Raw genomic sequence first — 18,645 nt, forward strand, 5'->3', positions numbered from 1 at the left:
CTTGTAAATAAGGCGAAGCCCCTATCGCCACACAAAGTCACTAGAAGTGACATTGTGGTGGTGATAGGGGCTTGTAAATATGCCTCTCAGTCTCTTCATAGATACATTGTAGCTGACTGACCTCCTCCCAGGCTCCGAGCGGTAGTCCTCTTTCTGGGTCTCTCAGCTCAACGTAAGTTCCCTTTGCTTGCACATGATCCTCAGCTCTGCCATGCTAGGGATCTCTATATCAGCCAGAACCTCTTCCATGTTCGCAAAAACATAAGGTTAAAAAATTGAGGGCAAAAATCAAATTAGGAAAAAAATCAGAAATGACTAAATACAAACCAATTAAAAATCCTAAAGTACATTTTAGCTGTCGATTTAAAATATTTATTTTAATTGCGACTTAACTGTATGGGACTACAAAACACAAGTACTAAATCCCGCTGCTGGACATCAAAGAAAGACATTGGATTATTCCTTGGGATAGAGGACAACCTACCTCAAGGAATAATTACAACCCTTGTCGAGGTGAACCCTCAAAGTCACTAAATTAACCAAACCTTTTAGGGGTGAATCCTCAAAGCCACTAATTACCCTAAGTTCAACCTCCTGGTAGCTTTGGCAAAGAGCAGACATAACGTAGGGTAATGTGTAAATCATTTTTGCAGTACCACAACAGTTATAAATTCAAAATGCCACACAATAGAAATACCAAACTTAATTAGAAAAATAGAGTAAGATTTATTAAACCTCAGCACAAAAATGCAATAAGAGGAACCAGAGATAGGATTTTTTGAAAGTTTTAAGTAGAAATAGCACCAAAAAGCACAAAGTGCCAATGACAGTTAAGGATTGTGGTAGACCGGAAGTGAGGCACAATTTGAGGCTGACCGCGATGGAATACAGGCTGGATACACCAATCAAGTTTGCCCATGTGAAAGATTTTAACTGAATTAGTCTTTTTAGTCATAACCAACCACAAGAGTAAACTTCTAAGTCCCCCAGGATATCAGGGGAGGCACATAGAGTGTCAGACAGAGGCCAACAGCAGGGTCCAGTCCAGATCCATTTGCTATTGGTCAGCTCGGTACTTCTAGGAAAAAGTCTCTTGCTTGTTGTTGTTACCCTGTAGCCACGCAGGAGGTCAACCAACTGACCCCTGCAGTCCACTTCTCTGTCCTGGGCACAGGAGAAAACAGGTCATCCTTCAGGGCTCCTCGCAGGTCCAGTCCTTTTTTGGTCTTCTTTAGGTCCATAAACTGTTCTAAGTGGGTGCCTGGAGATGGAGATGCCACATGTATATCTGGTATTAGCTAGTGGGTGATAATGACTCCTCGGCATTCCCTAACCAAAGGGGTAAAAGGTCCTGGGGCTAACCCTACCCACTTTTTCAGAAGTTCCTCTTTGCTTTAGTGCAAATAGACACAAACTGCCATGCGTCTCTGCATTTTCAAGATGCGTAAAGTCTTCAGCCACACTAAACGTGGGTCTTGAGGGTGGGTGTGTGTGTGTAAGTGCCATAAGAAATTCATCAGTGTCTTCTCACATCTAACTCTAAAATAAAGTTTGAAGCGGGCACTGGGCCCACAACAAACTGAGGCACAAAAGTCTGGTAGGACAAAAAGCAGAGTCCTTCAGCAACCAGGCAGGGAATCAACTAGAATTGTCTTGTCATCCAGTTCTCTCCCTTTGAAGTGTGCACTCAAGTATTACATGTGGCTCAATACACCTGTAAAGCAGGATTTGGCAGTGTGGTGTTACAGAAAAAAATGGGGTCCATCATGAGGCAAAACATCTGGAGTGATCATGCAGAAAAGGGAAATTTCCTATAAAGGCCTATTTCCATTGTATGCATTTTTGGTCTTTAATGGACTAGATTCATGTCTAGTTATTGTTCTATTAGTTCTCATATCATGTGGAACAAGTGTGTATTACTAGCATCATCTATTTTTTCCGGGACTTCTAGACCATTTTTTGCTGACACTAAGGGCCCCATTAGGATGTCTGGCGAATCGCCATGGTCATGCGGGCGGTGGCGATCCGCCCGACATCCTTAACCGCCCGCCACCCATTTCCCCCCGCCATATTACTATGGCTGGGGGGACCGCGGCGGACGGAAAGACCGTCCGCCGCTTATCCACCCGGTCAAGGAGTTGACCGGGGCGGAAAAGGGTTTCAAATGGTGGCGGTGTCTGTTAGACACCACCATCCATATTAGGATGAAGGCGGGGACATGCGTTGCCGTCACTGAAAGGCATGCGGGAATGTCTTGTGGGGGCCTGTTGCGGGCCCCCAGGGACTCCAGGGGGGTGTTGGTGCACAGGGGGGGGTACTTCACTGTACAACGTGACAGGCACCGCACGGTGCCTGTCACGTTGTGCATTAAAGTGCACAATGTGCATTTTTGGCATTGAGGCGGGCGGTGTATTCAGCACCACCCGCCACAATGTTAAAAATGCGGGATGCGCCCGCCAGTGTGGGGGGTGCATCCTAATGGCCCCCACGGGACCGCCGCCCTTATGGCGGGCGGTCCCGTTTTACGTCGGGATGGCTGTCGGACAAAGTCTGCCCACCATCCTAATGGGCCCCTTAGTTTTTTAGAATGTATTGATGTAAAAGCTTTGGGGCTGACATTTTTCTAATTCAGGAGTGCAATTTCATTACTAGTACCCAATGGCAAGATGTTCTAGAAAATGATGAGAGAGCAGACAAAAGAATATTGCCCTTCAATTCTGGAAATGTCATATAGTGCTGGTAAAACATTATGTAGTGATGTCTTTGAAAGATCATTTGGGTTTTTGGGAACTTTATACTAACATATGGATTGTAAGAGAAGGGGAGCTTTCTTAATAAATCCTCAAATGATAGGACCAGTCCAGTTTCAATGCAGACACAATGGATATGAGATTGATTGTTTCCTTGGTTGTGAATAGGAAGGTAGTAGAGTTTCTCTCTGTCTAAGATGTCTAAGGGAAATCAGGATCACTCAATAGAAATGATTGTGCTAGTGACCAATATAATCACCCAGATAAGTATTACAGTAGTGGACACACACCAAGATGATAGGTCTGAAAATAAGCAACTGACAGAGTAGTCATGAACAGGATATCTTTAAATAACATGTAAGAGCAATAATACTGAATGCTGGTAAATTTACTCTGATGGACCGCCGTGGAGTCTCCAATGACAATGATAGTTCCAATAGATAACACCCATTCTTTACCTTATTTGTGTTAATGGAATAGAATGTTCTGAAACATTGCTGGTGGTGTTATCGAGTGGACTTTTTATTCTACAGCAGCAGATCTTCTTTTCCACAATTGTTCGAAACTCTTTGGAACCAGAATAGTAAACAAAAGGATCCAAACAGCAGTTGAGGCTGGAGAAAGCCAGAGAAAGCTTGTACTCCACATACAGGGACTGATTCTTTTTACTATAAATAAGATGGAGAATTTGCAACACGTGATTTGGCAAAAAGCATACCAAGAATACAGTAAGTAGTACCCCAATGAGGAAAATGATTTGCTGTTTGGTTTCTCTGAGTTGCAAAGGAGGCGACCGTACAAGCTTTGCTATGATTGCACTGTAGCATACTGCCATAACAATCAAAGGCAGGAAAAAAGTCAAAGATACAACACTTGCATAATAAATGTAGAAATGATTTCTTGAGGGAAACATGTTTCTGGGTAGGACATCAAAACAAGTGACTATCTGTAGCTGTGTGACATGAAAAGTTAGATTTGAATACAAGTATGGCAAGTTTAACAATAGGGTAAGTGTCCAAATGCTAACGCAGATCCAAAGGGCATTTTTGTTGGTGGTCAAGCTTTTGGAACTCAGTGGATATACAATTTTCAGATATCGTTCAATGCTAATGCTCATCATGGTCCAAATAGAGCCATACATGTTTCCGTAAAATAGTACAGTTACAATGCTGCAAAATACATGCCCAAACGGCCAATTGTTTCCATTCAGGTGGTAAACAACTTGGAATGGAAGAGTCACACTGTACAACATGTCGTTGATGACCAAGTTAATAGCAAAGATGATTGTAGGCGTCTTTGGATGAGCATGGAAGCAAAGGATCCACATGGAAATGGAATTGATGATGATGCCGACAATGAAAATGAACAGATATAAGGTGGGCAAAGCAGTCTGCAGCATTTTATTCTGAAGCATCTCCAACGTGGAATTCGATATTGGGGTAGAATTCCGCCGGGTACCCTCTTCTAAGTAAGTCATGCTTTCATAAGCCACCTTTTCAAGGAGTACGGTCTAAAGAGTCCAAATATTCCTGTGAAATATAAATATTGCAGTTTGTGTTCAGTGATCATTGTTGTGCAAATAATAAATTGAATGCATTTCAACATTTTCTGTTACAAATTTATTTTAAAAACAATTATATTCAGCCTGGCTTATTTATACTGCATTCCTATGTAACTGTAGAATTGTTATCACTTTTAATCTTAAGAGGGTCCTTAAGTAGGGGCTGGTAATATTGCACTGTAATAGCAGACCTAGTCAAGCATAGTACGAATATTGTCACCAGTTTTCTTCCATATGTGGAAGCGTGGGTGTCCACCCACTGCAGTGGTATTGATCCCGCTGCACAGCCAAGCCCTTAAGCTCTAAGCCTCTCTTGCTCCACATCCTTGTGTCACCACAATGAGGAGCTGGTAAAGGTGTTGATGAAAGGTCAGATGTAGGCATGCCAAGGTAACAGAAATTCGGAGAGGTAACCTACCTAACCTCTGCCTCAGTTTCTCAGTTAAGGGTGGAAGACTATCCTGGTACTCAGAGAAATGAGGAAGCATCACGTTAGCCTGACGTGGTGAGAGATTGGCAGGCTGAATGCATTTAATTTAAACCCCTGCTTGGGTCTAGGATCTGGAGCACGGGGTAGCAGCCATACTCATGTAACTAACTGTCAGGAGCTTCTCAGCATCAACATTAAACAGAAACCAATGCCCCTGATTGATTGCACTGAAAGCCAACCGGGGTGCAAACCAAACACAGGACTAAAAAATGTACATATGGGTTAATTTTGCAGAACAAGATTTTCCCTGATGTAACAGACCGGGCTCAGTGTGTCATTGGGAAAATAAGTTGGAGAGGACAGACTTTCACTCCATATGATGCTGCATTTCACGCGGCATTAGTCCAAAAGACCCAATGGAGGAACATCGACAGGAGCAACCTCTTTCCGTAAATGCTTCCATTCCCCTGATTACAATGGTGCTGGAAGAATTTTCAGAATGGGATTGCTGCCATCAATGTTATATCACTGAAGTCAGAGGGTTTGTGAAAAAACTACTTGTCACGCAACCAAAAGTGTTGCAAATGTATTCAGCAGGAGAGCGGTAAGGCTGTGGTATATAGCTGGAGGCGAATTTTAGTACACACTTCACAAATAAATAAATTACTAAAGCATGGTGTGGTAGCGCACTGTCATTTACAGACAGCACATTTTTCATTTAAATGGCTACCAAATTTACACAGATATGCAGTTTTACTGATAAAACTATATATAGCATAAACGGTAACATGTGGAAACCGGGTCGCTGTGAATAATTCATTTGCACATTACAAAGTGTAATAATTTGTTTTTGCATCCTATGAAAATCTTTGTTTCCATCACACTTCAGCATTACAAACATTTGTGATTCATGTGTGCTTTCCTAACTGCTGATATATTCTGAAATATTTGTACAGTTCATTTACAAGTATTTTAATGTTTCGTCTTTTAGGAACAAATGACATCCTACAACCTTTCCCTTCACACTCATTGTACCCAGAAAGATTGTCACATAGTTTACTTGACAACATTTTCTAACTTTGGGGTCAGAGAACCAAATGTAATCATAAACCTCCCTTTTAAAAGAATATGCCCGAAATTTGACCTCCGCCTTTGACAGCACAGCCATAGACGTCAATACACCAAAATGCCTCAGGCAGCGGAAGTGACATCATACACCCTTTGAGCCCGGTGACATCAAAGGAAGTGATGTCAAATGACCTTTGACAGTGATGACATCACAGGAAGTGACAACACTAGTGTTGCTTTAAAAAATATACAATAAGCTGAAGCTGAATAAACTAGCAAGTAAATGACTAACAATGATAAAATCTAGATTATCTACCACCCATATATTAACTAGGGAGCTGCTGTATATTTTGTCGCATGTATGTGTGTGTGTGTGTATGTATATATATTCACTGGAAAAAACAAAGTTTACAGGGACGTTACAGTTAGGCTGACATTTCACTCGTACAAAACCAGAGAAATTCAGCAGTTATAGTTAGCTGAGCTAACTATAACTCGCGCCCCCGCAATGCACTGCTTTTGACTTCACATATTACATCACTCATAACATGGTCAGTGACATCACTGATGACCTCTCAAATGACATCACTGATGACATCATCCAGTGTCTGTGAGTGTTTCTAAAAAGTTTATGAGTGTTATAAATATATATCAAGGTTTATTGATGAATCAGGGGGTGTATCAGTGCCTGTAGCGATGATTCAGTAAGTGTGAGACTGACTGTATAAGTGGGAGATTAGGTATCTCAGTGCATGTATAGGTCGCTGACTAGATTGTCTGAAGTCTTATCGGTCTGTATCAGCATATCAGTTGTTGTGTAAGTGGTTGCATGGGTTGGTGAGTAGGTACATGAGTGGCAGTATGGTTTATTGATCGGTTGTCTGAGTACCTGTACGGGTGTATGAATGTCTGTGAGGGTGGGTGAGAGGGTGTGTTACTACCTGAATGGATGAGTGACTACATGAGTCATTGGGTGTATGGGTTAGTGAGTGTAAAATGAGGGATCTATAAGTGATTGAGTGTGTCTATTGCTTTGTTGGTGAGTGAATGGATGTGTCAGTGGTATATGGATGAGTAAGAGGATAGTTGAAAGGCAGTATATGAAAGTGTTGGAGTGTATCAGTGACTGTATGTGTGAGTGAGGGACTGTGATAGTAGCTGTATGGGTTAGTGAGTGGGTGTGTGAGGGTCTGCATGGGTCAGTGATTATATGTTGGGATCTGTATGAATAAATGCGTGGGTGGGTGTATAACTTTATAGGTGAGTAAATGGCAGACTATTTCACTCTATACGTTCGTGAGTAGCTCTATGAGTGACTGACAGTGAGTGGCTGTATGAGTGGATATATCAGTGGCTGCATCAGTGAGTGGGTGTATCAGTGGCTGTATGGGTGACTGAGTGGATGTGTGTGTAGACCTGTGAAGCAGTAAGTGGGTATATATGTACTGGTATGGGTATGTCAATGTTTTGAGAATGGTAGTGTGGAAGTTGGAGTGGGTGTTTGAATGGTTAAATGGGGGTGTGAGAGGCTCTGCCAGAGATTCTGTGGATGATGTTATCAGTGATGTCATTTGAGATGTCATCAGTGATGTCACTGACCGAGTCATGAGTGATGTAATATGTGAGGTCATAAGCAATGCATTGCATTGCATTGCATGGGCACAAATTATAATTAGCTCAGCTAACTGCTGAATTTCTCTGGTTTTGTACGAGTGAAATATCAGCATAACTATAACATCCCCGTAATCTTTGTTTTTTTTCAGTGAATATCTAAAGGTTTTTTTTAACTCTATTTCCTAACTTTAACAGCCCTGCAACCTTAGTTTTTTTCAGTGAATTTCTAATGTTTTGTAAATGCTAATTCCTATCTATAACGTACCTGTAACATTTGTTGTTTTCAGTGAATTTCCTTAGTTTTTAAGTAGCATTGGTCTTTGTAGGATGCTGTGGAATGGGGGCAGGCCTCTGACGAGCGCTCAGAAATCCTGCTGAGTAGGACTTATAGAAAGTACCATGAGGGCTTCTTGGTCCCCAAGGTCCTTTAGCATCCAAGACAACTTCATACCACAACCAGTGGAGTGGCAGAAATCGTGCTTGCAGAGTGGTGCAGAAAGGGGGTATGGCCTCAGAACACCTGTTAGCAAAATGACTGTTTGGAACTTGTTGGAGGTAACAAAAGGGATACTTGCCCCCCAAATACCCTCAATAGCCAAGGGGTTTCATCCTCTAACTAGTACTATGCCAGGAGGCACGTTCGCAGAATGATACAGAAAGAACGTCCTTGATGATTACACAGGTAGTGTCTGTATGATTCTAAATTTTATAAGTGCCTTTGCCAAAGATAGACTGCGAATACCAGGTATTTTGTACAAAGTGTAAAACACGTATATGGACATATTTAACATAAAGTTTCCGTGTAGCTATTTAGAAAGATACTAATATACCTTTCCCCTTTGCATTCATTTGTCGAAATAACTATATAAAAAATGCATTTTCCTTCTTCACAGCAACACCGGAGGTCACAATGACATCAGTAGTCACAAATACAAATTTAAAAGTGTAAAACATATATATAGACATATTTTACACAAAGTTTGAGTCTAGCTGTTTAGTATCATATTGGTTTAACTTTATTTTAACAACATATTTGTAATAAAACATTTAAAAAAAATTACTTTTAACATCTAAACACACAAACACAGCATAACTTACAAACAAACATCAAACTATCCATTGTTACCCAAACGTATGGGGAAAAAAATGATGCAAAACTAGTGCAATGCACAATGTCTGAATAGACCCTCTCTAGAGGAACGAACAAAAAATATTCATGTGGGACGACATCCATCTCATATCATCTTAAAACCTATCATAGAAAAGGTCTCCAACTGGTGATCTACAAAAGGGAAGCTGGAGGACCATCTACATCAGTGGCAGCAGCAACAATATTCGGCCAGAAGGTCCCTTTAGAGCTACAGACTACTGCAACAGACATAGCTCCACAGTTATCAAGAATGGCCATGGAATTGCATGGACTGTAGTGTTGTTATAACAGCTGGTGAGCAGTGTGTTACAGCTCTTGACAATGCTTCCAAAAATCATACATGGTATTTTTCCCCCTTTTATCTTTCTTGCACATTTCACAAGAGAAGTTCATGGATAGCAGCAAGAAGGCAACGCAAAGCTGAAGGACCCTCGACTTCAATAGAAGCACGACAACATCAAAGCAGAGAGTCCATTCAAAAGTCCAGTCTCAACTTCAAGATTTGGCTCAACAGTTTCCTCCGATGGCATCACACAGCATGGATTGTGGAGTTGTAGTTAGTGCTGAAGAGCAGTCCATAACGGCTGCAAAGAATAATTAATGTTGAATTTTTATTTTTGACCGTCATAGTTTTTCTACATTAGCAGGCATTTTATTATCTTTCAAAATGGGTATCTAATATCTATGTTTGCTTATTTGATTATATTCCAATTTATTGTAACACTACTTACATATAACTAGCCATATAGACAAGTGAAACCAGCCCTCTACAAATACACACACAGGTAACTTGTCTTGTTCCGCAACTCCTCCTCTCACCAACTCTTCATTTCTCCTAGAATCCTGCTCAGGACCAAAGAAACAAAACTGCACATCACCACAAACCTTTTCTACGTCTTCCACACTACCAAGCGAAAGTGTTCAACTTATTTCTCCTAAGAATAAAGCAGGAGTATTCACATACCTCCTACCAAAGGTTTGCATTGTTGAGTGGTATCACTTACTTTTTCTTTTACACTTTGCCTTGAAAAGATACGTAGAAATGTTCTCAATATATCAATGGATTGCTGTCTAGTACTAGAAACACAACTACAATTCCATTTGTATGAAGTGTCCTGACTACACTTTCATCGTACCTCTTCTGCAATAACTTCTTCTACATTTCTGGATACCATCACCTCTTTTGCTTTAGGACTACCATTCTTAATTACATAACATCGTTCTCTTTAGTCAATAGCAGGAACTTATTTGTTATCCTGGAGATAGCTTTCTTCATTAAAGAAAGCCTCTGTACAAGAAGTATGTATCCATTGTCCACTAAAACTGTACAAGTTACTTCTATTCTCTAATCTTTTCTTTTGATATTGTCTCCTCATGCAAAACACTATTTTGTCAAGAGTCTTCATTCTATTTAGAATCAAAATTAAAAGCTTCCTCTTCAAACCAAAGGCCTTATCAACTACTCTCTCAATTCGTTCTTTCGTTTCACTGCATCTTTCCTTCTTCTACACTTTTTTTAACGGAATACTACATTTACAAGGCTCTAACTATGCAATCGTTATAACATTTGCGCAGAACCTATGCAGCCATCTAAACACCCACTTACAACCCTTGCAGTCATTGAAATACTGAGGCATATGCGTGCACTGATGAAACACCCAGGGCCTCATTTATGAGGTTTTGCCCTAGGGAAGCGCAGCAGGCCTTCCTGCTGTGCTTCCCTACGGCAAAAGAAAAGGGCAGGAATGCACCGTATCTATCTTCCTCTTCCCCTGCGCCGGCGCACAATGGGCTGCCTGCGCCAATGCAGGCACCTTTGCACAATGGTGCAAGGGTGCCTGCGTTGTGGAGATGATTATTTTTGTACAGGAAGGGAAACCTTTCTGTACAAAATTAATCACATGAGGCTTTTCCTCTTTCTGTGTGTGCTGCAGAATGCAGCACACATAGAAAAAGGAAATACGAGGAGAAATAAAGATATTTCTCCCCGTTGCGCCTCCCTTACGCCTCCCCTGGGGCGGCATAAGCTTTTGGCACTGCCTCAAATTTACGATTTCTCGTAAATCTGGGGCAGTGTCAAAAGGCCATGGATGTTGCTGGGAATGCCCCCAGCAACACCCATTGCACACCCCTTTAACGCAGAACACTGCGTTAAAGGGACTGATATTTATCAGGCAGCATTAAGCCCAAAAAGTGACTTAGTGCTGCCTGATAAATATCACGCAGGCTTCTGCGCCACGGAACGTCACAAAAAGTGACGTTCGATGGCGCAAGGGGCCTCATAAATGAGGCCCTCAGGCTCCTCACATGCACATCACATGGATGCATAAGTAGACCCTGAGTGTTTCATCAGTGCATGTGTATGCCTCAGTATTTCAATGACTGCATGGTTTGTAAGTGGGTGTTTAGATGCCTGCATAGGTTTAGCACCAATGTTATAATGATGCATAGTTACAGCCTTGTTAACTGAATAAGTCAATAGAGAGTACCTAGTTGATTAGATGAATGTGTACATAGTGCCTGCATACTTCAATAACTACATAATTTCCGCCTGCCTGATTGCAAGAGTACATTTATAGTTTCTGGATAATGGATAGTGAATCACTGATTTGAGGACAGCCTGAGTAGTGCCTGGATGATTCCACGATTGCCTGAATACTGATGGAGTGACTGAGACAGTACCTTCATTCCTGTTAGATACATAACATTTGTCACTATATCTCAGAATCATTGTTTGTCTCTTTCTGTGACTTCAAACTACCTGTTTTACTGTATACATGCTTTTCTTCTGATCTATGTGTGTGTGCAATCTGGGTATCAAACTTGATATATAATAGCATACATGGTCCTCTAGAAACATACATTGTTTTGAAACTGAGCGTGCACATGCATCACTAAGTTTCTAAAACAGAAAACATTGAGACATTTTTCAATGCACAAAACCTTTTGTAAATGGTATACCTACATCAATTCTCAAATATTTCTTCTGCTTCTAAAACATATATTCAGCATATCTCAAACAAAAGTTACACTCAAAATGAACCTAGCACAAGAACTCTCAAGGCATTCTGCACCATTAATCCTTTTCAATTTTAAACAAAGCATGTTTAAAGAAAAACACAACCCTCACGATATACATGAAATTTTCATCAGCCTTACTGAACATAGATACCCATGTAAACATATATGAAATTTCTTAATAGATGTACACCTTCATCCATCTTTGCCAAAATATATACCTCTCTGCATCTTTAAGCAAACTCAAAAGTCCCACCGTATAAAGAGCTATGTGCAAGGACAAAAAACATATCTCACCATCTAAGCATATGCAAGGTGGTCATATAAATAAAAAACATATTGACAAACACTTACAAATAAATCCCTAACAAGTATCACTTCTTTGTAATTCACATACACTCATACATGTTCTCATCTTTTAATTCTCACTACACTATTCCTGTTTAATAATGATACTAAAAGTACTACAACTCCCAGAATGCAAATGCCAGATGTATCTATTCTGCACATGATGTTTAGACATTTAAAACATTCTTAGTTCATCGTTGCATCTTTCCACAAAACTATACTGTTATTTTCAATAAAATACACAATGTAATAAACAGGCAGTAATTCATGTTTCTCTTACTTTCCAAAACATTCACTACTGACTTCTTAAACACATACCCTCTAATAGATACACTTCAACTCTTATATTTTTTCTCAGCACTGTGATACTCCGTTTATTCAAACTCCCATATACATCTTCATTTCTAATGTACATTTTTAAAACAATTACAATGTTATATACATATCACTTAATTCTGTTTGTAGATTATATTGTTGTTGTAGCTCAGTCTGCATGGTTTGGACACTATTAAGATTTGTAAAAACTAAGCACATGAATGGCACACCACTCTCATACAAAGCAAGTCTAAAATGGCAACCTCTTCAACTTTCCAATCTATCATCATGAGAAAGGCAGCAAATAAAATCATGTCTTTCGTTTTAGACTACTGCATCTCTACTTGTGAATGGTTAGCAGGAGTTAACCCTTTCCCTCTCTTTCAAAAAGAGGTTTTTATCTGTGCGATTTCGCAATGTTTTCGCAATAATTGCGGAATGATCACGAAAAAAACCTGAGTTCAAACTGATATCTAGCTTTATTTTTCTGAAATTTAAATACGACACAACAGTTTATTACATAGTCCTGACTTGGAAACTAAAACTTGCCATCATTTACACTGTGTCATCACTCCTCAACGTTTCAAAAACAGTTCTGTCTCTTTAACACCATTCCCCCCAATACAGTCTGAGCTCAGTGTACCTATTAACTCAGTGGAACCAATAGGTCACAAGTTCACAGCACATTCTAGAAGGAACATGCTACTTCCAAATGAGATACAGCAGGTGTAGTTTATTCCACAGATCCAAAAGCCTATCAATGTCTGTATTACATATCTTTTTTTTAAAACAACAGCCAAAAATATGACTTCTGCCTGATCCATCCAACACACTACCTAATTTGATTAATTTCCATGCTGACGGCATCCAACAAAATATATATATATATATATATTTATATATCCAAATGTAGCAGTCGCTTAAGACCCCTGCCGCTGCCTGCGGTGGGCCCAGACGGGATAGCGAGTCCCACAACAATTCCAAAGCTTCGCCTTTTGATGGGTACAAGAAAGGACTGTCCAGGCCACAAGTTTCAGGAAAGCGTGTTTATTTCAAGTTCGCTCCACTCGACGCGTTTCGAAGGGCTAGCCTTCGGGACTCGTGAAAAAGAAGGCTAGCCCTTCGAAATGCGTCGAGTGGAGTGAACTTGAAATAAACACGCTTTCCTGAAACTTGTGGCCTGGACAGTCCTTTCTTGTACCCGTCAAAAGGCGAATCTTTGGAATATATCTATATATGTGTGTGTATATATGTATACATACAGCCTCTGTTTCCGAATTGCAGCCAGTGAACAAGGGCGGGAGGTCGCCCGAAACGCGTATGGCCTGATTGGAGTGGAGTACAACAAGCTGGTGTGCTGTTACCGGTGGCATGTGTGCTTGATACCCCTTCGTGTGTGGCATTCCAATGGGGCAACTTGTTGTTTGGATTTAAAAGCGGCTAGCCTGGTCGCGGAATGCCCCGCCGCATATTTCAGCGGATCTGCACTGCTCGGAGTTGAGATCGGTTAGAAGAACGAGGGGGGCCTGAGCCATCGGTATATATTGACAGCAGAGTGGCACTGTTGTTACTTCAATCCGCCCACTTGGGTAAAGACATTGTGACACTTCGGACAGATTAAGGCACCCACTGTTTTTTTTTTGCACGATACATGTGGGGCAATGAACTGCATTTACCAGCATGCTCTTTCGTCACCGCCCAAGGGGGCGTGTCTCTTTATTGTTGAATAAAATACGTGCTAACATTCAGTCTCTGTTTCCGAATTGCAGCCAGTGAACAAGGGCGGGAGGTCGCCCGAAACGCGTATGGCCTGATTGGAGTGGAGTACAACAAGCTGGTGTGCTGTTACCGGTGGCATGTGTGCTTGATACCCCTTCGTGTGTGGCATTCCAATGGGGCAACTTGTTGTTTGGATTTAAAAGCGGCTAGCCTGGTCGCGGAATGCCCCGCCGCATATTTCAGCGGATCTGCACTGCTCGGAGTTGAGAGCGGTTAGAAGAACGAGGGGGGCCTGAGCCATCGGTATATATTGACAGCAGAGTGGCACTGTTGTTACTTCAATCCGCCCACTTGGGTAAAGACATTGTGACACTTCGGACAGATTAAGGCACCCACTGGGGTTTTTTTGCACGATACATGTGGGGCAATGAACTGCATTTACCAGCATGCTCTTTCGTCACCGCCCAAGGGGGCGTGTCTCTTTATTGTTGAATAAAATACGTGCTAACATTCAGCCTCTGTTTCCGAATTGCAGCCAGTGAACAAGGGCGGGAGGTCGCCCGAAACGCGTATGGCCTGATTGGAGTGGAGTACAACAAGCTGGTGTGCTGTTACCGGTGGCCTGTGTGCTTGATACCCCTTCGTGTGTGGCATTCCAATGGGGCAACTTGTTGTTTGGATATATATATATGTATACATATGTATATGTATATGTATATATATATATATATATATATATTCACTGAAAAAACCATAGGTTTCACACCAGTTATAGTTAGGAATTAGCATTTAAAAAACCTATTAAATTCACTGAAAAAACCATAGGTTTGACACCAGTTATAGTTAGCTGGAAATGTTACTGACATAAAACCATTGAAATTCCCACGTTATAGTTAGTTGGACTCACTATAACTTGCGCGCCTGCAATGCACTGCTGATGACGTCACATATCACATCACTCATGACATGGTCAGTGACATCACTCATGACATCACTGATGACACCATCCAGTGAATGTGTGTCTTTCTGAAAAATAAATATGTTTTATATATGTATATGTAATGGTCGATGGAAGAATAAATGTTTAAATAAGGGTCTTAATGGATGTTTTAAAAAAAAAAATTGATTGGTTAACTGGCTTATTAAGTGTATCTTAGTGAATACATATATTAGCGAGTATTGTTTAAATATTTAAATGTTTGTATCAGGGTTTCACTTTGTTTATAAGTGGCTGCATGGGTTGGTGAGTAGCTACATGTGTGTGTATATGGGTTATTAGATGTTTTTTTTAGTATCAGTATGAGTGTCTGTATGGTTTGGTGGGGGTGTTACTTAGCACATAGATGCATCAATGACTAACTTACTGTTTGTATGTGTTTTGAAGACAGCATATGTGCAGGACTGTATGGGTGGATGAGTGTGTATATGTGTGTGTTAGTGAGTGAATGACTGTCTCATTAGTGTCTTTATCAGTAACTACATATGTTTTAATCTAGTATATGCGAGTATTGATATATATAAGTGAGTATATGTGGCAGTGAGAGATTGAAAGAGTTCTTGTTTAAATAAGTATGTGTTTCTATTAGTGATTGTTTAAGAGAGTAAGTATGTGTAAGTTTCCTTAGAAGTAAGGTGGTAGTGTGTGTATAGCTGTATATGCAAATAAATGGATGTTCAATAGTTTATTTGCATGTGTGATTATGTGTGTGAGTAACTTTTGGATGACTGTCGGTGTGTAACAGGATGTATAGGTGTTTCACTACATATGATGAGTGAATATATGTATGAGTGACTATATAGAACTGTTGGTGAATGAGTGGATGTGTATATAGATGGTGGTATTACTGAATTGGTTGTTGTAACTGGTATGGGTATCTATTTTGTTGAAAATTTTAGTTTCTATTTTTGAATATGTGTTTCAAGGGTTACATTACACTGAGAGGAGGTCTGTCACTCTGTCACAAGGATGGTGTCATCAGTGATGTCATGAGTGATGTCACTGACCATGTCATGAGTGATGTAATATATGACGTCATCAGCAGTGCATTGCAGGCGCGCAAGTTATAGTGAGTCCAACTAACTATAACGTGGGAATTTCAATGGTTTTATGTCAGTAAAATTTCCAGCTAACTATAACTGGTGTCAAACCTATGGTTTTTTCAGTGAATTTAATAGGTTTTTTAAATGCTAATTCCTAACTATGACTGGTGTGAAACCTATGGTTTTTTCAGTGAATTTCATAGGTTTTTTAAATGCTAATTCCTAACTATATAAGGCCTGAACCCTATGTTTTTTTCAGTGAATTTCAAAGGTTTTTTAATGCTAATTCCTAACTATATAAGACCTGAAAGCCCACCAGGAATCTCCAGTATGCGCCAGGGGACTGCATTGCAGAGAGGTGTAATGAAGCCACGCCCCTTTTTACACCTCTCTGCAACGCAGCCCCCGTGCATGTTTGAAGAGGGGTAACTAATTCCCCTTGCATACTGGGGGCCCCTGGGGGCCAACTAGCCCACCTGGAACCTCCAGTATGCCCCAGGGGACTGCATTGCAGAGGTGTAATGAGGCTATGCCCCTTGTTACACCTCTCTGCAACGCAGCCCCCTGCCGCGTTTGCAGAGGGGGAACTAATTCCCCTTGCATACTGGGGGTCCCTGGGGGCCAACTAGCCCACCAGGAGACTCCAGTATGCGCCAGGGGGCTGCATTGCAGAGAGGTGTAATGAGGCTCTGCCCCTTTTTACCCTCTCTGCAACGCAGGCCACTGGTGCATTTGCAGAGGGGGGACTAATTCCCCTTGCATACTGGGGGTCCCTGGGTCATATCTGCCCAAACACCGATATTCCGAACAATTGAAAATGACTTTTCTTGAGAAACATTTGGATTATCATGTCCTATACTTTGGAATTTTTTAAAGACTGACTTTGAGGATGCTATAAATTACTCAAGTCTGCCCGAATTGTGTGGGTAAAATTGATACCTAGTCACTTTGAATAAGAATGTACTTACGTCTCGTCTAACATTTGGAAGAAATATCTAGTTATATGACAACAGGATACCGACATAACTTTAAGGAAATAAGAACGCCCTGAAGAAGTTCTGTTGTACAGAACGAAACGTTTCGGCTGGCTGTGGTACATAAACTTAAGGAAAATAAAAGCATTTGAATATACACCAAGATTCAGCGCTTCAATAAGGACTCTAAGTGATATGATTTGATTGGACTTATTGTGCAAGTGGTGCTGTGCCAAACTTTGGAATATTCTCCACTACTCTCTACTACTTACTCTCTCCTACTCCACTACTCTCAAATACTCATTCTCTACTACTCTACTACTCTCTACTACTCTCTCTCTACTACTCACTCCCTACTACTCACTATCTACTACTCTCTACTACTCACTCTCTACTACTCTCTCTCTACTACTCACTCTTTACTACTCACTCTCTACTACTCTCTACTACTCACTCTCTACTTCTCACTCTCTACTACTCTCTACTACTCACTCTCTACTACTCTCTCTCTACTACTCACTCTCTACTACTCACTCTACTACTCACTCTCTACTACTCTCTACTACTCACTCTCTACTACTCTCTCTCTACTAGTCTCTACTACTCACTCTCTAGTAATCTCTACTATTCTCTCTCTCTCACTCTCTACTACTCTCTACTACTCACTCTCTACTACTCACTCTTTACTACTCTCTACTACTCACTCTCTACTGCTCTCTACTACTCACTCTACTACTCACTCTACTACTTACTCTCTACTACTCTCTACTACTCACTCTCTACTACTCACTCTCTACTACTCTCTACTACTCACTCTACTATTCACTCTACTATTCTCTACTACTCACTCTCTGCTACTCTCTCTACTGCTCTCTACTACTCTCTACTACTCAATCTCTACTCTCTATTACTCACTCTCTACTCTCTACCTCTCTACCTCTCTCTACTTCTCTCTCTACTAGTCTCTACCTTTCTACCGCTACCTCTCTACCTCTACCTCTCTACCTCTACACCTCTACCTCTCTCTACACGCACACATATACATATTACCTACTGGCGGTCGCCAGTAGGTATATATAGTTAGGATTTTTTCTCTATGGGTTTTTTGAAAATTCTATGTCTAATAACTTTGGCGTTTGTGGACGGAATCGGCTGAAATTTTCAGGAAAATGGCACATTTTGTTTCTGAGCAGCCCTTGAAAATTTGGGGGGGGTTCGTCCAGTGGGGGCCGAGAAAAAAGGGGGGTCCCAAAACGTGTTTTTAACATTGAGTTTTCCATAGGGCGGTTGGCCTCACTTTTAGCCCGAACGGCTGAATGGATTTGCACGAAACTTGGCAAAATTGTAGGGACTGGTAGCCCGATGTGCCTTTTGTAGGTCTCAATATATGTGCTCCAGTGGATTTTGAGAAATTAACGTTTAAAAAAAGATATATATCTGTAACAGCGGACCGGTTAGCGCTCTGGTTCGCGGACTTTTCGCGCAACGAAGCTTTGTGAAGCGAAGCTGATTGGTTCTCCGGCGTCTGTCAACATTCCAAACAGTCCGTAGCGGCCGCCATCTTGTCTCTCGGTAGGATCGAGAGACAAGAGGAGGTCAAAACAAAGGGGGAAATAACTATAAGGGGGCATAGTAGATCCTCGCTGACCCCCTAGGTT

At 41.0% G+C, this 18,645-nt stretch overlaps 1 protein-coding gene across 3 annotated transcripts in view; it reads right to left on the reverse strand.

The window, feature by feature from the left end:
- Positions 1 to 706: 706 nt before the first annotated feature.
- The window catches only part of LOC144772936 (P2Y purinoceptor 8-like), a 255,181-nt gene continuing 237,242 nt past the window's right edge, over positions 707 to 18,645 (reverse strand). For all 3 annotated transcript variants that reach the window (XM_078657633.1, XM_078657634.1, XM_078657635.1), the window contains one exon: positions 707 to 4,279. In XM_078657633.1, coding sequence (XP_078513759.1) covers positions 3,205 to 4,227 — 1,023 coding nt within the window. In that variant the 5' untranslated portion in view covers positions 4,228 to 4,279 and the 3' untranslated portion in view covers positions 707 to 3,204. The remainder of the gene's footprint in view (positions 4,280 to 18,645) is intronic.

This window comes from Lissotriton helveticus, chromosome 8 (assembly GCF_964261635.1).
Source record: "Lissotriton helveticus chromosome 8, aLisHel1.1, whole genome shotgun sequence".
In the NCBI taxonomy this organism is placed as follows: Eukaryota; Metazoa; Chordata; class Amphibia; order Caudata; family Salamandridae; genus Lissotriton; species Lissotriton helveticus.